The sequence below is a fragment of the Equus caballus genome, chromosome 6, assembly GCF_041296265.1.
Source record: "Equus caballus isolate H_3958 breed thoroughbred chromosome 6, TB-T2T, whole genome shotgun sequence".
In the NCBI taxonomy this organism is placed as follows: Eukaryota; Metazoa; Chordata; class Mammalia; order Perissodactyla; family Equidae; genus Equus; species Equus caballus.
The window spans coordinates 26,536,629-26,555,353 of NC_091689.1; the positions used below are offsets into that span (position 1 = coordinate 26,536,629).

General features: G+C 53.0%; 2 protein-coding genes across 2 annotated transcripts in view; one reads left to right on the forward strand and one right to left on the reverse strand.

Moving 5' to 3' along the window:
- The window catches only part of MTERF4 (mitochondrial transcription termination factor 4), a 108,660-nt gene that overhangs the window by 44,321 nt on the left and 45,614 nt on the right, over positions 1 to 18,725 (reverse strand). The gene's annotated exons all lie outside the window — the stretch shown is intronic.
- SNED1 (sushi, nidogen and EGF like domains 1) overlaps positions 1 to 18,725 on the forward strand; it is an 80,993-nt gene that overhangs the window by 21,881 nt on the left and 40,387 nt on the right. Inside the window, exons 2-8 of the mRNA XM_023644067.2 lie at positions 1,058 to 1,345; positions 4,706 to 4,846; positions 5,573 to 5,735; positions 8,636 to 8,761; positions 9,055 to 9,168; positions 12,222 to 12,335; positions 12,477 to 12,590. Coding sequence (XP_023499835.2) covers positions 1,058 to 1,345; positions 4,706 to 4,846; positions 5,573 to 5,735; positions 8,636 to 8,761; positions 9,055 to 9,168; positions 12,222 to 12,335; positions 12,477 to 12,590 — 1,060 coding nt within the window. The remainder of the gene's footprint in view (positions 1 to 1,057; positions 1,346 to 4,705; positions 4,847 to 5,572; positions 5,736 to 8,635; positions 8,762 to 9,054; positions 9,169 to 12,221; positions 12,336 to 12,476; positions 12,591 to 18,725) is intronic.

Sequence of the window (18,725 nt, forward strand, 5' to 3'; positions counted from 1 at the left end):
TTATTAGGCTCCTGCCTGGAGCCAGCTCTGAGCTTTGACGTCTCTCTCTCCTTCCCTCCATGAGCCTACTAAAATGACAGCTGTTGCTTCTAAGTCTGCAGATGTGGGGCTCAGCTCCAGTCTCTCCTTGTCCTTAATTTGGAATCAAAACTCCCCTACTCACTCATTCACTCTTTGGTGCCTTTAAGAAGACAGGTGTATCTACGCGCCTTTTTCTTGGTCTGGATTACAGAGCCTGCCCTCGCCCGAAGGGGAGGCCAAAAGGGTCTTTTCTAAAGGCACAGTCTGACCACAGTCTTCTAGGAGGGAGCCTGGCCCTGTGATCATTCACTCACTCAACCCTGCCCAGCACCTGTGAGGCCAGAACCAGTGTTAGCCCTGCTTACAGGTAAAACACCAGAGCACAGAGAGGCCAAGGCTGCCTTGCCTCGTGGTTGCACAGCCAGTGAGGGGCAGGGTTGGGGTTGGAACCAGTTGTGTCTGACTGCTGAGATGCGGCTCCTCCTCCTCTGTGCAGGAGCATTCTGGGGCTCCCACTGCCTGGAGTCCTGAGCACAGAGCCCCCATCCTGCCCCCCACCTGGCCACCGAGACCCTTCCAGCCTCCCCTGGCCATGCTAGGCCTTGCCCATCCCGCCTCTGCTCTGCGGGCGCTCCTCCCCTCACCCCACCTCGCATGCCTCCCGCTCACCCTTCCAGACCTGGCTCCAAGGCTGGGACTCTGCCCTGCCCTCCAAGGCCCCTGGCTAGAGTGGACTGAGGAGCTGGGGACTCCCTGTCTCCATGGCAGCAGCCCAGGGCCAGGCACTCTGCAGGGCATTGGGTACAGCAAACAGGTCAGAGCCTGTGCCCTGAGCACATGGCCTGTCCAGGAGGGGATGGAACCGGCCAAGGGGTCCCATATCAGGGACCAGGAACTGTCAGGTCATCTGAAGATGCCCTGCCCAAGGCCAGCTTGCCCTCAGAGGGCGCCTGGGGAAGGAGGCTAGGGGAGGCCGCCGGTTCACCTGCCCGCCCACAGCCCCCAGAGGTCCCCCTCTGGCTTTCTGCCCTGACAGGTGAACAATAACGGGATCATCTCCTTCCTGAAGGAGGTTTCTCAGTTCACCCCAGTGGCCTTCCCCATCGCCAAGGACCGCTGCGTGGTGGCAGCCTTCTGGGCGGATGTGGACAACCGGCGAGCAGGGGACGTGTACTACCGGGAGGCCACCGACCCAGCCACGCTGCGCAGAGCCACGGAGGACGTCAGGCGCTACTTCCCCGAGCTCCCGGGCTTCTCCGCCACCTGGGCTTTCGTAGCCACCTGGTACCGCGTGACCTTCTTTGGAGGCAGCCCCTCCTCCCCCGTGAGTTTTTGTCCTGGGGAAGGGAGGACATCCAGTTGGGGCCCAGGGTCTCCCTCCAGGGCCCCCGCCTTGCTGAGGTGGGTCAGGGGAAGACAGGCTTAGGGAGGGAAGTCACTCAGCCAGGGACACAGAGCCCGGTTGGAGGAGGACAGAGCCTTGACCCTCCCCAGGCCTCCTGGAAGCCACCTGCCTCCAGGAAAATGCCAAATGCCCCAGTCCAGGAGTTCACACACTGGGGAGATGCAGACAATATGTGTCAGCAGGGTTTCCACTGAAACAGCTCAGTACTAAGAAGGTTAAACAAGAAGTGTATTCTGTTTTACACTTCATTCCTTGATAATGCCAAACATCACAAAAATGTAAACTTGAGAATAATTGGCTACGTTGCCCAGCGTGGTGAGTTTGGGGGTTGGGGGGCGGATCCCCCCCCAAAGAGGACAGCGGCTTCCCCCTCTGGTGGCAGATGAGTTTGCTGAGCACCTACGATGGCCAGGCCTGCCCTGGGCACTGGGTCCCCACCGGGCACAAGACAGAGGGTAGCTCCCTAGAGAAGAGGCCTGGGGGCCAAGCAGCCTTTCCAGAGCCGCTTGTTCAGCATTTAACAGATGTTTATCAGGGCACCTCTAGGGGGCGGGCAGTGTTCTAGGCACTGGGGAGACAGCCCTGGACAGAGCAGACAAGACATGTCTCTCTGATGGGGCACACTAAGATGCCAGGCACGGCCCAGCCAGCAGCGGGGGGCTCTCCCTGAGACTGCTGTGCAAGCCAGAGGGTGGTAGCTCAGCCACATGGGGCTCTGGAGCTGGAGGAACTGGATGGCTCAGAGCAGCCATTAGGGGTGGATGTGACAAGACACTGCACTGCAGGGGGAGAGACAGAGCAACCAAGGGCAGTGCCTGGTTTCCCGTCATGCATGCTGGGGTGGGCAGGGAGTGGGGACAAGTGAGGCCTGTACTCAGGGTCTGGGGATGCAAGTGAAACAATCCCTCCTGGATATGCTGAGGTGGCCATGCCCAGCGGGCATCTGGAGATGAAGCCGGGCCCCCAGCAAGGGGGCTCGGGGAAACAATGCAGGTGGGAAGAAGGCCGGAGGGAGGGATGTGCCAAGAGAAGGGACGCTCACAACTCTGAGCTCTCCAGCAGCCAAACAAAAAAGAAAGAGAAAGAGAGCAAGCTAGTTAGCCAGGCACCATGTGAGAAAGAGGCATTCACTGTTGGTGTTTTTAAAAGGAGTGTGACAGTGAAGCAGGGAAGATGGGCTTTTTCTGTAAACATTACTACAAATAAATTTTCACATTAGTGAACTTCCGCTCATACATAGCCCACTAATATTTTGTAAGTTTTGTTTTTTCTTATCATCAATTTGTAACGGAAACAACTTTGTAACGAAAAGGGTAAAAAGAATCTATCGTTCCACTACCGAGAGAGAACTCCCATTAAACATTTCCCAGCATAAATTGACCCACACTTTACAAAATAAATAGAACCGCCAAGAACGTGCTGTTTTGTGAGTGTTTTTTCACTCGGCGGTCTTATGGGCATTTTCCTCATTCTTATATGTTCTTCTTCATCATTTTAAAAATTATTATTTCCCCTCTGCAGAGTCACTTTATCCACTACCCTTGTGCCTGGGAGGAAGGAGGTGCCCAGAGCCCCTCCTCAGTTGACAGGGGAAACCTTAACATTCTTCTACTGTTTTCAAACCCGAGATGTCGGTTATAAAAGATTATCTGGACAACACATTCTTGTAAGACAAGGAATCAGAATTCTGAGTTTGGGTTGGAAGTTTGGGTTGAAAGCCCTTTCCGCGGCCCCTCTGGGAGCAGGTTGATTAACAGAAAGTGACAGTTAAGCCTCAAACATCTGGACCTCACCAGCTCACAAAGCCCCACCGCTGGCCTTGCTGACCATAGTCCTGTCCCCTCCCCACCCAGCCCTGGACATGTCCACCACTCCGCCTTATGGCCATCGTGTCCTTGTTGTCTTCAGGGTACTGGCACTGGGTTTGCCTTCCTTGAGAGCGCTCGCTTTCCCCATTGTTCACTGTTACATAAGAAGATAGACCTTAGATCTCCCATCATTTGCAGTGCCTGGTGGCCAGCCCTGAGTTGGCCAGCACCTAGACGCTGCAATTAGCTGCCACCTCTGTTGCAGGGTGCCCTGACGCGCAGCCCCGAGGTGCTGGTGAGGTCGTCAGTCTCTAGGAGGGAGATTAATGCCTGCAGAATTCCAATTTCCCCACAAAAGTATGCCCGCTCACACTCGCAAAAGCCAAATTCAGAAATGCCTGTCTCCCTGCACCCCTGCAGAACACACCATCATTTTCCTTCCTTGCCAGCTATACAGGCAAAAAGGAAAGTCTTTTTTTAACTTCTGCATCTGTGATTTCTAGTGATGCTGAATTTGTCCTAGTTACTATCACTAACTGTATTATACTGTGATGTATCTGTTCACACCCTTTGCCAACTTTTCTGTAATCTTTTTGGTCTTTTTCTTATTGACCTGCAGAAGTTCTTCTTGAGTTAAGGACATTAACAGTTTTATTTGCCACATTTGTTATAAATACATTTTTCTCTTTACTCCTTGTCATGTGGTTTGAGCTTATGTCACTCTTTTGTATTCAGAAGTTTTTGTAGTCAAATGTATAAATCTCCTTTGTGGTTTTTGTGGTTAACAGATGCTATGCCCTGAGATGCTCTATGAATTTGCCTCTATTTTATTCCAGGACTTGGATGGTTTCACCCACAACCTTACTGGATTTGGGATTTCTTTTCCTGAGTGATATAAAGCTCTAATTTCATTGTTTTTCAGAGTTCCTATTTGTCCCAAGATCATTCTTAAACAATCCCGCCCTTCACCCAACCTGAACCAGCATCTCTTATATACACTACCCACTAATATTTTCCTGGGATCGAATTCCATGAAAACCATAAAACCTAATTCTTAAAAACTGCTTTTCCTTGACTCCTCTTTTTATTTTCTCCCTTTTACTTTTTACATTTTTGTTTGTTTCACATGAGGCAGTTTGGTGGATCTGGCCAAGAAAGCACTAACTAGGGGACAGTGTCTGCTCCTGGCATCCATGGGCCCCTACAGGCCCCTCAGGGGGCTTCACTCACTCGCCAGGCAACAGTTACTGGGGTTGGGGCACTGGCCTGTGCTGTGGCCTCAGGCACTGGGGACACAGCGGAGGATGCAGGACAAGGCCATTGAGGTCCTGCCCCGTGGCTGACCGTCTGTTGGGGAGACAGATGCGGTGTCAGTGGATGATGACAGTGTGGGTGGGGATGGTAGACGGGGCAGGGCCTTGGAGCAGGGATGAGGGGCACAGGACCCCGTTCAGGCCCCCCTCCTCGGCAGGTCAACACGTTCCAGACTGTGCTCATCACGGACGGCAAGTTCTCCTTCACCATCTTCAACTATGAGTCTATCACATGGACCACAGGCACGCATGCCAGCAGCGGGGGTGACTCCAGTGGCCTGGGGGGCATCGCGGCCCAGGTAGGGGCCCCTGCTCCCGACTGCCAGGACCGTCATGAGCTGATGGGGCAGGCTGACATCCCTCCCCCACACCCAGTACTGTGCAGAGGCCAGTGTGAGGCGCTGGGAGGCCTCTCCCAGCCCAGAATCACTAAAACATCCTCGGGCCACAAGCACCTTTGCCCTGACCCACACTGCCCCGGCCCTGCAGAGCCAGCTGCAGCAGGAACAGATGCCTTGGTTCTGTGTGTACTGACTGCACCAGGGTCTGGCCTGGCCTGGCCTGTGGCTGGAGGGCCAGGTTTGGAGGGGTGGCCAAGCACAAACGCCCAGGGCCAACAAGTCCTTCTTCCAGCTGTGCATACACCCTGCCCCCCAACCTCCTGGCCATCTACTTTCTCCTGAGGTCACATTTGCCCCTGGACCCTAGGGGAGGTCCAGAAGCCCAGCAGTGAGCCGCTGCAGGTATAGGTGGGGGGGAAGGGGGTGCCAGGGTCTCACGATGTCCTTGGCTTGGGAACTGTTGGTTCAGGTCAGATCTGGCTGGGAGGCCGCTGACTCCCACAGGGACAACATGGTGAGGTGGCCAGGATACCTGGAACATCTGGAGAGCTCTCAGGCTTACAAGTCGTCTTCCATGATCTCTTTGACTCTGGCCATCCCAGGGGAGGTGGGTCTCAGGAATTTTAGGGAGACCTGCGGACTCAGCCTGCACCTGCTCCCCACTCTCTCCCCCCCTCACCCAAGGCCGGCTTCAATGCGGGTGATGGGCGGCGCTACTTCAGCATCCCCGGCTCGCGCACAGCGGACATGGCGGAGGTAGAGACCACCACCAACGTGGGCGTGCCCGGGCGCTGGGCGTTCAGAATCGATGATGCCCAGGTGCGCGTGGGGGGCTGCGGCCATACAAGTAAGAGGACTGAGCGAGCGGCTCAGGGCGGCGGGGGAGGGCTGGGGCTTGGGAGGGGGCGGGATGCTGGGGGCGGAGCGGGCTGTGCGGGGAGGGGAGGGGCACTTGGCGCCAGCCCCGCCCCAGGCCCCCTGAACCTGGGCCAGCCCCGGCTCGACTGTGAGCTTCAGTCGCCTGCTGGGAGCTCTTCCTGCCTCCGCTCTCGGGAGGAGGATCCGCTGGACGCCACGGTTTGCGGTGTAGACGGGAGGAGCGGGGTCGCCTCTCCTCGGGGCCTGCAGCCGACGCTCTCCACGCATTCCCGCCCAGCCTTCTTCCTAGGCGGGGAGGGGCCCCCCGGCCGCCTCCCGTGACCCCCAGGACTCCTGGGAGGCAGGCGCTCTTTTCACCCCACTTCCCCATTCCTCCTGTGGGCTTGCTGCTTGGTGGGATTTGGTGCTTGTTTGACAACCCGGGCATCTGCCCGACAGGAGGGAGACACCCAGGGATCCCAGGCACCGGGGGTCCTTCCGGCCCAGAACGCACAGCAAGTAGTTGGAGGGTCTATCCCAGGGCCCGGCACTGGGCTGTGGGAACAGCCCGGACTGGCCGCAGAAGAAGGCATTCCCTATCCTTCCTGCTGTGTGGCCCTGGGCAAGTCCCTGCGGAAGCATTGCTGCTTATAAATGAAGGAAGGGGGTGTCAAATAATCGATTTAGCCACTCTGCTGAGGGCTGCTGGTCACACGCCCTGCCAAGCCTGGGGCCCCAGTGAGGCCAGTGCTGAGACCTGCCCTGCGGCCTCCCCACCTACCCACATGGGGACAGAGGCCACTGAGAGAGGCTGCTTCTCCCAAACACCAAGTCCCAGGAGCAAACCTGGCGCAGGTGGAATTCATCCAGAATGGGCAGGGAGCAGGCGCGCGCCCGGAGCAGGGGCCTGGCAGGGAAGGCCTGTGCCTGCACCAGCCCACGCTCAGGGCCAGAAGAATCCCCGAGGACTGGGATTGGAGTCGCAGGGAGAGAGGCCTGGGGATCCGAGCACTGAACGGAGAGTCACTGGAACTGACAGGGTGGGGGACTCACAGGGACACCAGCCCAGGAACCAGTGATTTCACTCCCTCCCTCAGAGAGGCAAAGGAGGCACCTGAGAGCACAAGCCCTCCAGCAGCCCCGGGCCAGTCCGGACAGGCCTCCTGCTCTGCCCACCTGGGCCCTGGGCAGTAGTGGTTTGGGAGTGGGGACGCCATTCTGACAGCCACTTCTCTGAGTGGGCAGCAGAGAGGTCTTGTTGCTTGTCACCTACCAGTGTCCAGGGGCTTGGGTTGTAGTTGAGGAATAAAGTATGGGTGCAGATGTGGACTAGGGCGAGCGGGTGTGGGTGCAAGTGGGGGCAGGTGGGGACTGGTATCAGCAGGTGTGGTGCAGGTGTAGCTGCAGGTATGGGTGCAGGTGGAGACTGGTGTGAGTAGATGTGGGTGACGTGCAGGTGCAGGTGTGGGTACAGGTGTGGGTGCAGGTGCAGGTATGGGGCAGGTGGGGTCTGGCGTGAGCAGCTGTTGGTACAGGTGTGGTCAGGTGCTCCCCTGCAGAGGCTGCAGGCTGTGACCCTGAGGAGTGCGGTCTTCAGAAGAGGGTCCAGCCAGTCCCTCAGAGACCTCTTTTCCATGTGGAGGTGCTTCTCCCCATTGTCCCAGGCCTCTGGGGGAGGGGATGGAGGAGACACTTCTGGGCCCTCCAGACTTGCAGGCACGGAGGCCCTCAGGGCCATGGTGCTATGGAGGAGAGGCCAGCCTCTGTGTCTCCACCGCCACACAGCAAGTCCAGGAGATGGAGCTTGTGTACGTCAGTATGGGGGTTACATACACATTGGCTTACCAGGAAGGGAGGGTCAGTTTACATCTGAGAGGCAGTGCATCCACATCTGAAATTCCAGCTCCTGAGAAAGGCTGGTCCAGAAACAGGACTCATGCTGACAGCCACCACAACCGCAAGGCAGCCAAACCATGGCCAACTGAGTGACAGTGTGGCTAAGTGAATGGAATAGTACAGGCAAGGAGCAGCAACAATCCCAAAAGACACCCACAGCCTTGATGGTGTTCTGGGCCACAGGATCATTCTGGGAGTGTCCCATTGACATCACACCAGGTCTCCCTTTGGTCCTCCTAGTAACAGGAGATCTGAGCCTGGGACACTCCAGTCACCTGCCAATTTGTGCTTATTAATTGCAGATTTCAGGAGCCTTGCTTCTCTGGAGGGATAGGGCCCCAAGAGCCAAGCTCTACAGGCTGTCTGTCCTAGAGGGCCTGGGTGTGGGTGCCATGTGGCCCTCAGGGACCCCAGGAGGCCCTCGCTGGCTGGTGGGCATGCTTGGAGAAACACCAGCTTCAATAGCTGAGTGCAGGCCCCTCACTTTACACACAGGAAAACCCGGAGGGGTGGCCAGGCGCGCTCAAGTTTCTATAACTGTCTGAGGCAGCGATGGGACCAGACTGCAAACACCCCCAGGAGGGTCTGAGGGCTCCCCAGCCCGCTGTGTCTGGTTTCCACACAGGGACCTCCCTCTTCCACATCTGTGGACATTGTTCCCTTAAGGAGCTGTGTTGCTGGGCATCCTCAGGTCCCTGCGCCTTGTTAGCCCTCAGACAAGTCTGGAAGTTGATGGATTAAAGGAATAAGCAGGTACTTCAGGTGTAAAGGATTCTGGGGAAGCCTGCCCTTCACAGGAGCCAGAGTCACAACGTAGGGGTGAAACATCAACAGGAAATGCAGGCAGACAGCAGACAGTCACACTGGGCGCCCCTGTGCACACGGGCGAATGAAACCCTGTACACTGGGACTACACAGTGATTCCTCGGAGATGGATCCTTTGGGTCAAGGGAGGGAAGGGGGTGATGGTTCCACTTCTCCCTGTGCCCGCAGCCTCCGTGTGCCTGGCCCTGCGCCCGTGCCTCAATGGCGGCAAGTGCATCGATGACTGCGTCACGGGCAACCCTTCCTACACCTGCTCCTGCCTCTCAGGCTTCACGGGGAAGAGGTGCCACCTGGGTGAGTTTGCTGATGGGACCACCCACCTGGAGGCCGTGGGCTCTGGAGGAACACTGCACGCACTTCCAGTAGCCCCAAGAGCCTCTGTCCCCATGGTGTGGGTGACATGTGTGGGGCACCTCTAGGGGGGACAAATGCAGTGGCTCAGTGACGGTGAGCATGGTGGGCAGGTGCTATAGCTGCCCCGTCTGAGCTGCCCACCCCAGGAGGGAGGCCCAGGAGGCACCGTCAACCATGGCAGCTCCTCCCCAGCCTGGCTTCCTCCACTGAGGCCCAGCCTGCCTGTGTTTCAGACGTGGACGAGTGTGCTTCTGACCCCTGTCGGAACGGGGGGACCTGCACACATGGCGTCAACAGCTTCAGCTGCCAGTGTCCAGCTGGCTTCGAGGGACCCACCTGTGAGACAGGTGAGAGGCACCTGCCCAGGCCCACAGTCCCACTGGCTGCAGGGCTGCCAGGACGGTCCAGTCCGACCAGGGAGTGCGTGCTGCTCACCCTGAGTCTCCCCTCCCCTACAGGCACCCAGCCCTGCTCTCTGGTGGAGTTGGGGTCTGGGGGTCAGGGGTCACGATGTGCTGTCAGACATTGGAGTGCCTCCACAACTCCTGGGGCGGCAGGCCCTCCCCTATCTTCCTCTCACTGGCCCCCCATGACTTCAGGGAGGGCTGCACATTCTGGAGAGCCATCTGGTTCCTGTACTGAGCTGTTTTTGTCTTTCAGTATTTTGAATATATCATTCTACTCTCTCCTAGCCTGTAGGGTTTCTGCTGAGAAATCCACTGAAAGCCTGTTGGGGGTCCCTTTGTAGGTAACTTTCTTCTCTCTTGCTGCCTTTAATGTTCTTTCTTTGTCATTGACTTTTGACAGTTGTAATATTATATGCCTTGGAGAGCGTCTTTTTGTATTGATGTAATTAGGAGTTCTGTTAGCTTCATGTACTTGCATGTCCAGTTCCTTCCCCAGGTTTGGGAAGTTCTCAGCTATTATTTCTTTGAACAAGCTCTCTGCTCCTTTCCCCCACTCTTCTCCTTCTGGGAAACCTATAATCCTTATGTTACTTTTCCTAATTGAGTCAGATATAGCACAAAGAATTTCTTCATTTTTTAAGAAAATCTTAGTTCTCTCTCTTCCTCCACCTGAATCATTTCTTGGTTTCTATCTTTGAGCTCATGAATTCGCTCCTCCACATGGTCTGCTCTATTTTTAACACGTTTTACATTATTTTTCGTCTCATTAATTGTGTTCTTCATCTCCAGAATTTCTGTTCGGTTTGGTTTTTTTTAGAGTTTCAGTCTCCTTCTGTTCACTAATTTTATTCCTGAGCTCCCTGAACTGTCTTTCTGAGTTTTCTTTTAACTCATAGAACTTCTTCACGACAGCGTTTGTGAATTTCCTGTCAGTTATACTGTAGTCTTCTGTGACTTCAGGTTTGGCTCCTGGAGAGTTGACGTTCTCTCTATTCTGCCGTGTTACTAGAGTTCTTCATGGCACTTGAACTGATCCTCTGCCGGCGCATCTGTGGTAGTAAACACCTTTCTTATTTGGGTGAGGCTCTGGTTACTTTGGTTCTGAGCTGCTTCTGGTTGTATGTGAGAGCCTGCACTTTTCACCCTCCACTGCCTCTGCCAGAGGTGTCATCCCTGCCCTCCTTGTACTGCTTGTGCCTCTGGGGTTGCTGAGGCCTTGCCACTTACGATGTTGCTGCAGTCTCAGGTGTCACCACCAGGGTCACCAGGCTGTGAGCACTTCTGCTGCTTCCAGGGTCACCTGGGTCTCATGTTCCTCCACTGGCTTCCGGAAGCTCTCCACAGGCTCAGATGCTGCTGCCCTGTGCATCACCCACACTGCTGCTCCCAGGTTGCCTGGGGGTGCTGGCTGCACTGCTGCCAGGGGTTCTGGGTGTTCCTGTCACCACCAGGGGCCTGGGGACTTGTATGCAGCCCCTGCTGCTGGTGGAGCTTGTGTCAGGGATGCTGCCACTGGGGGCTGGTTCACAGGTTCTGCTGTGGTTCCTGAAGCCTCTGGTTGCAGGTTACAACTGCCACTGCTGAGGGGAGCAGGGGCTAAGCAGGGAGAGATCGTTGTTGCTGATCACTGTGTAGCCTCTGGTCTCTGGTGCTAGCCAGGGTGTTTTGAAAACTCAGGTCAGGGTGCCCTGCCCCAGCCAGTAAGATCTGAGTTTTGTATACTGTCCCCACTGTTAGAAAGACCTGCCTACTGTGGGGGAGGGTGAGGAGGCACATGCACTGGATGTGCTAGGAGGTAGGCAGGGAGCAGGCCACACCGTTTTTCCTTCCCCACAGCATGTGCTCACAGACGCGCAGGCCAGATCTACTGGGGGACAGGCAGGGACACGTATTGTTTTTGCTCCTGCTGCATCCACTCACAGTCACACAAGCTATGGCACCTGCTGTTTCTACTCTTGCAGCGACCGCTCACAGGCGTGCACGCCGGGGTGAGGATCCGTGCCTCGGATCGCTGCTGCCAGGGATTGGGGGCTGCTCTCCTAGTTCCACTGCCTCCCAGGAGTCCAGTCCACCCACCTTCAGATATATAGATGCATGGATCCCTCAGGTGTCCTCTTGCGCTGTATAGGGAATCCTCTGTTGGTCAGTGGATGTCCAATTGGTTGTAACTTAGAGGGGAGAGACAAAGGGAACAACTCCCTCTACCATAATGCTGAAGTCGCCATGTGTATTAAGCTGTTTTTGGAATGAGCTGGCAGCAGGACACGGGATGTAGCTGGGGGAAGGTGGTGTCCCCCCACTACCTGGCTCTGCTGCCAGAATCCAGAAGAGGGGAGCTAGGGCGCGTGGGCCAGTGGACAATGGGGAGTCAGAGAGGCCAGCATCCCAGTCAAAGGGCAGGTCGGAGGGCAGACAGAGGCGGGCTCCAGCTCAGCTCACTCACACTCTGCCTGTGGTCTGAGTCTCTTTGTACCAGCCATCCCTGCACCTCCCTCACCTCAGCCCCTCACCCCCGGACCATTCAGGCTCCTCCTGCACCCCTGGGCACTGCACACCCTTCAAGAGTCCATCACAGGCTGTGTTGTCCCCCCCCCCCCCCCCCCAGCTGGGAAGAATCTCTCTAGCCAGTGCCCCAGAATCCCGTTCTGCAACAACAGTTCTTGTCACAGTCAGCTTAGGGTAAGAACTACCCAGGAGGGTGGGATCTGGGTCCAATTCACCCCTGTGCCCCCCACCCAGCACATGCACACCCTCCTTCCACCCCAGGTCTGCTGAAATAAACCCAATACAGATGAGCCATCAGTGGCCAGTGGGTTGGGACTGTGTTGGTCAGACCCCCCCCCCCCCCGCCCCCCACAGCCTGACACACTCCAGAGACGGCCGGATCCACCTGAGCTGCAGCCAGAGAGGCATCAGGAGTGGGGCTCAGTGGGATTCCCCAGGGGCCACCACAGCCAGGAGTCCAATGGCCTTCTACCCCTCTGCACTTGTAGCACAGTCTCCATGTGATGCCAAAGAGTGTGAGAACGGTGGCCAGTGCCAGGTGGAGGGCAGCTCTGCAGTGTGCGTGTGCCAGGCCGGCTACACGGGTGCAGCCTGCGAGACGGGTGAGTGGCCTGCCCTTGGGCATGGAAGGGCATGGGCAGGGGTGGTACTGGGAGAGGGAGAGGCTCCTGCCTGGCCAGACACCAGATGCAGGATGGTCAAAGTCTGGCTCAGAGCCAAGCTCTCACCTCTGCTGCCCCCAGATGTGGACGAATGCTTCTCTGGCCCATGCCTGAATGGAGGGTCATGTGTTGACCTGGTGGGGAATTTCACCTGCCTGTGCGCAGAGCCCTTCGAGGGACCTCGCTGTGAGACAGGTAACGGGCATGCGCCCACAGCCCCCATAGGTGACAGCAATCTTGTGCAGTCACTGCCCCCTTTTCCTTACTGTCCAGCTCAGCCCCACTTCTGTCTCAGGGTGGGGGGAGGTCTTCGCCCTCTCCCTGCTTCCCAGCTCTTCCTGTGCCAGCCTGTCTCCTGGGCCAGAGATTGCGGGGGAAACTGGAAGCATGACCAACATTCTGGTTTGGGCTCTGCCACCCACGTGCTGTGTGAGGCTGAACAAGTTTCTGCCCCTCTGTGAGCCTGGTCTCCGTCTGTAAAATGCAAGGATGGATGACCACAGTCTCAAGGCCCCTTTTCCTGCTTGGGAGATTCTTGGCTTTTTAACATCTTTCCTTCTTTCAGAAAGAAAACTGACCTTTGCTACATGTGATGAAGTCTGGTGGTTCCTATTCTGTTTCATGTTGTTTTAAATGCTGGTTATGACTCACTAGATCAATTAAAAGACTAACTAGATTTTATGACCCACAGAATAAATTCAGGGCTTTAGTGTATGACATTGTCCCAACCTCCAAAGACCTCAGCCCCCTGTGCCAGTGACAGCTGTGCCCACGTCTCCCCAGGGAGATGCTCAAGACAAACTAGTCGGATTAGTTTGAGTCTAAAAACTTAAGAAGGAAATTACATTTTACCCGTAAGTAAGACATAGCCGGACGCTGTGCCCTCCCTCGGTCTTTGGGTCCGATGGCCACATGCAGGGCAGGCTGGGTCCCGCAGAGAAGGTGAGGCTCCACGGTGCAAAGGGGATGAGTGGCAAACTTATTGTTTGGTTGTTAAAATCACTGCGATGTGTCACAGGCCACCTTGCCCAGATTGTTATCTGAATATCCATGTGTTTAACTAGAGTCATGTCAGAAAACAGATACATCATTTCAAAAGATTTTGCAAAGAAACCACGTTTTATATAGAAGAATAATGCAAATGAAAGCAAACAATAAGAAACAACAGAACTGACACTTCTACCCCTAATATAAGCTCATTAGCCACATTACAAGGTATAGACCTTGACATTCTAATCAGATCCAACAGGAGGTTGGCCAAAGATTGGAGATTATTTAAAAAAAAAAGTATCTAGTCTTCCGCTTCTTGCCAAGAAGGATTAACTGCTCCGGGAATTTCCCTCTCACCATCAATAACTAGAAAACCAGACAAAATACATGAAACAACTGTTTTCAGCCATTGGACAACAGACAGCACAGGACTGTCCTCCCTGAGAGAAGGGAGTGAAATGAGGTGAGCCCTACAGTTGCCCCGATTCTGCCTGGGGGCAGTTTCCAGGCTGCTCTGCATTGAGGGGATCCAGACTCCAGCTGTCCCTCTGAGCCTCGGAGTCAAGCAGGCAGAGGTTCAAGTTTAGTGGCTGAAATTTGGGGCAGAACGTCAGTGGACATAGAGCTACTAAGAGGGGGGCGGGAGCATGTGAAGTTCTGCAGAGGGACCCCTAATCTTCCCTCAGTACAGCATGGGGGAGGTGAAATCCACTCAGCCGGGGAAAGAACCACGAGAAGCAACGAGTCAAACAATTCCTGGGACTCAGACAGAGCTGGGAGTAATTCACCTCTATACCAGCTAGAGTGGAGAGAGCTCTTCATACTCAGGGCCACGACTGAGTGGAGTCCTTACCGGGGTATCACCTTAGAAGTGGGGTAAATGCTAAACTAAAGGCTAATCTGACCTGTGCTAACAAATCTTAAATGAAAGTTTGAAAGGACCAAACTACCCCAAGTAATTTAACCATATGCCAGAATAAAATCCTACACTCTTTAAAGGAATATAACAAAATCCAGGACCCCAAAATATACAATAAAAAATTATCAGGCGTATAAAGAATTAAGAAAATATGACCCACCACCAGGAGAAAAATAGATAATAGAAACTGATATCAGAAATGACAGAGACGATTGAATTAGCAGATACAAACATTAAATCACCTATTATGAATATGCTCTATATGCTCAAGACTGTTGAGGAAAAAGAACACAATGAGAAGTAGAAAATAAAAAAAGAAACTTCTAGAAATGAAAAGTGTATCTGAATTTTTAAAATACGCTGGATGGTATTAACAGCAGGTTAGACATTGCAGAAGGAAATGTCAGTGAAGTTGAAGAGAGAAATATAAACAATTCAACATGCAGCACAGAAAGAATAAGACTCAGAAAGGACAGCCCTTCAGTGATGTGTGGAACACATATCAAGGAATCTAGTGTATGTGTATGTGGAGCCCCAGGAGGAGAGAGGGGGCTAGAGGGGTACAGAAAAAGTATATGAAAAATATAATAGCCAAATGTTTTCTAAATTTGATGAAAACTAAAACCCACATATCCCAGAAAGGCATGGAGAAAACCACACAAAGCCACCTCATAATCAAATTGCTGAAAACCAATGACAAAGAGAAAATCTTAAAAGCAGCCAGAGGAAGAAGACACATTACATACAGAGAAACAAGAATGATAACAGACTGCTCATCAGAAACAGTGCAAGCCAGAAGATGGTGAAGAACCATCTTCAGAATCCTGGGGGAAAAAGCTACCAACTTGGTATAGTATATACCCAGAAATCCTAAAACTACTCAATCCAGAAGGCAGGAAAAGAAGAAAAAAGGAACAAGGAGAACTGAAACAAATAAAAACCAATAGCAAGATGGTACTTACATTAAAATATAAAATGGTTAAACACACCAATTAAAAGACAGAGATTGCCAAATTGAATTGAAAAGCAAGACCCAACTACATACTGTCTACAAGAAATCTACCATAAATATGAAGACACAGAGAATGCTACAGTAGTGGAATGGGTTACAGTTCTGGGTAAGCTAGAGCAAGCACACTCTGCCCTGTCTCTCCCACCGAATGCAGCTGAACATCGGGACAGGAGGCACAGAGGAGCTGTCTGAGGACTGTGGAAGTGAACAGTAGCAGGTGGATGGGGGACGAAGACCAACCTTGGAAGTACCACAGAGCCAGTGGTGAGTTACCATGTTTTCCCCTGGTGTCGCCCTGTGCCTGGACTCAAAGCAACCCAATAACCATAAGTGAGCATCAGCAAGAGCAAAAAGAGAGCTCCAGGAGAAGCCTGCAGTCAGTCCTGGGGTCCAGGGGAAGCCTCCAGTCAGGCCTGGGATCCAGCGTAAGCCTCTAGTCAGGCTCGGGCTCGAGGGGAAACCTCTAGCTAGGCTCAGGATCAAGGAGAAGCCTCTAGTCGGGTTCAGGATCAAGGAGAAGCCTCTTGTCAGGCTCGGGATCCAGGGGAAGCCTCTAGTCAGGTTTGGGATCAATGAGAAGCCTCTAGTCAGGCTCGGGGTCCAGGGGAAGCCTCCAGTCAGGCTCGGGGTCCAGGAGAAGCCTCCAGTCAGGCTCGAAGTCCAGGGGAAGCCTCCAGTCAGGCTCAGGGTGCAGGGGAATCCTCTATTCAGGCTCGGGGTCCAGGGGAAGTCTCTAGTCAGTCGTGGGGTCCAGGAGAAGCTTCCAGTCAGGATGGGGATCCAGGAGAAGACTCTAGTCAGGCTAGGGATCCAGGGAAGCCTCCATTCAGGCTCAGGGTCAAGGGGAAGCCTCTAGTCAGGCTTGGGGTCTAGGAGAAGCCTCTCTTCAGGCTGGGGCTCCAGCAGAAGTCTCTAGTCAGTCACGGGGTCCAGGTGAAGCCTCTAGTCAGTCGTGGGGTCCAGACAAAGCCTCTCGTCAGGCTCGGGGTCCAGGGGAAGCCTCTAGTCGGGTTCAGGATCAAGGAGAAGCCTCTAGTCAGGCTCGGGGTCCAGGGGAAGCCTCCAGTCAGGATGGGGATCCAGGAGAAGACTCTAGTCAGGCTAGGGATCCAGGGAAGCCTCCATTCAGGCTCAGGGTCAAGGGGAAGCCTCTAGTCAGGCTGGGGCTCTAGCGGAAGTCTCTAGTCAGTTGCGGGGTCCAGGAGAAGCCTCTAGTCATTCGCGGGGTCCAGGGGAAGCCTCTAGTCAGGCTCGGGGTTGAGGGGAAGCCTCTAGCTAGGCTCAGGATCAAGCAGAAGCCTCTAGTCAGGCTCGGGATCCAGGGGAAGCCTCTAGTCAGGTTCAGAATCAAGGAGAAGCCTCTTGTCAGGCTCGGGGTCCAGGGGAAGCCTCCAGTCAGGCTCGGGGTAAGGGGAAGCATCCAGTCAGGCTCAGGATCCAGTGGAAGCCTCTAGTCTGTCACGGGATCCAGGGGAAGCGTCTCATCAGATGTGAGCAGCAGGACTGACAGAGGCAGAGATGGAGGGCCCCCTCAGTTCCCTAAAACTGAGGGGGCCCTTCCTCCCCAGCTGGCAGTACTATGTCTTCACAAGGTGGGCACTCCTATTGTCCCTTTCTCTCTCCTCCCACCACTTGGCCCCAGACATGAGTGCAGTCACAGGAAGTAAGTAGCAAATGGGACAATTAAAGCCCCAGCTTTCTTGCTTGAGGACTAGAAATGGCAGCCCCAGAGCACTGGAAATTCCTGGGGAGACTGTGGAGAGCGAGATCTTGGGACAGCCATTGCATAGTGTTACTTATGAACTCCTGAGCTCTCTCCAGTTGGGCATTGTAATCTGACCCAAAATATTTTTTTAAATATCATTTATACTTCTCCCAAGTTGAAAGACTTAGGTGTAAATCTAATAAAACATGTTTAGGACTTTTATGCCGAAAACTACAAAATGCTGGTGAAAGAAATCAAAGAAGATCTAAGTAAATGGAAAGACATGTGTTCATGGATTAGAAGACTCAACATAGTAAATAGATCCGTTCTCCCCAAATTGACCGATAGATTTAACAGGATCCCAATCAAATGTCAGCAGGGTTTTTTGTAGCTATAGACAAGCTGGTTCTAAAATTCATAGGGAAAGGCAAAGGAATTAGGATAGCCAAAGCAATTTTGTAAAAGAATAATAAATTTGAGGAATCACACTACACAGTCTTAAGACTTACTATAATGCTGCAGTGGTCAAGACCATGTTGTCTTGGCAAAGAGACTGGCATATAGATAATGGAACAGAAGGGAAGGTCCAGAAATAGACCCACATAAATATGGCCAATTTTTTGAAAAAGGTAGAATAGCAATTCAATGGAGAAAGGATAACCTTTTCAATAAATGGTGTTGTAACAGTTAGACATCCTTATGCAGAAAATGAACTTCAGCCTAAACTTCACACCTTATACAAAGACTAACTCAAAATGAATCACAGACCTAAATGGAAAATGGAAATCTATAACATTTTAAAAAGAAAACATAGGCGAAAAATCTTTGTGACCTGGGGTTAAGCAATGAGTTCTTAGATAAAACAGCAAAAGCATGATCCATCAAATAAAAAATAGATAAACTGGACTTCATCAAAATTAAAAACATTTGCTGAAAGCCATGGTTAAGAGAATGAAAAGACAAGCTACAGACTGGGAGAAATGTCAAAACTCATACCTGACGGGGAGTGGTATCTAGAATACAGAAAGAACTCTCCAAGCTCAACTGTGAGAAAACAACCCACTGAAAAATGGACAAAAGACTTGAACAGACACTTAACCAAAAAGGATATGTGGAAGGCAAATAAGCAGATGAACAAATGTTCTTATTTGTCATTATCATTAGCTATTGGTGAAATGCAATTAAAGCCACGACAAGATGCCACTGCAAACCTATTAGAATGGCTAAGATAAAAAACACTGACCTGGTAGGAACACAGAACGAGATTCCCACATATTGTTGGTGGGAATGCCAAGTGGTTTAGACACTCTGAAGACAGTTTGGCAGTTTTTCATAAGGTTAAACATATAATATGACCCCACAATCCCATTCCTAGGTATTAATCCTAAAGAAATGAAAACTTATGTTCACACAAATGTTTATAGCATGTCTATAATCGCCAAAAACTGGGAACCCAAATCTCCTTCACTAGGTGAGTGGAGAGACGAACGGTGGTAGCTCTCTATGATGGAATACCACTCAGTCATAAAAAGGACTACTTACAGAGACAACTGTGACAGATCTCAGAGGCACTGTGCTGAGTGAAAGAAGTCTTGAAAGATGACGTGCATTTGGGGCCACTTCTCTGGCATTCTTGAAAAGACAGAACTATCGTGGTGAACAGCTCACTAGTTGCCAGGGGTCCAGGAGCACAGGGAGTCTGGG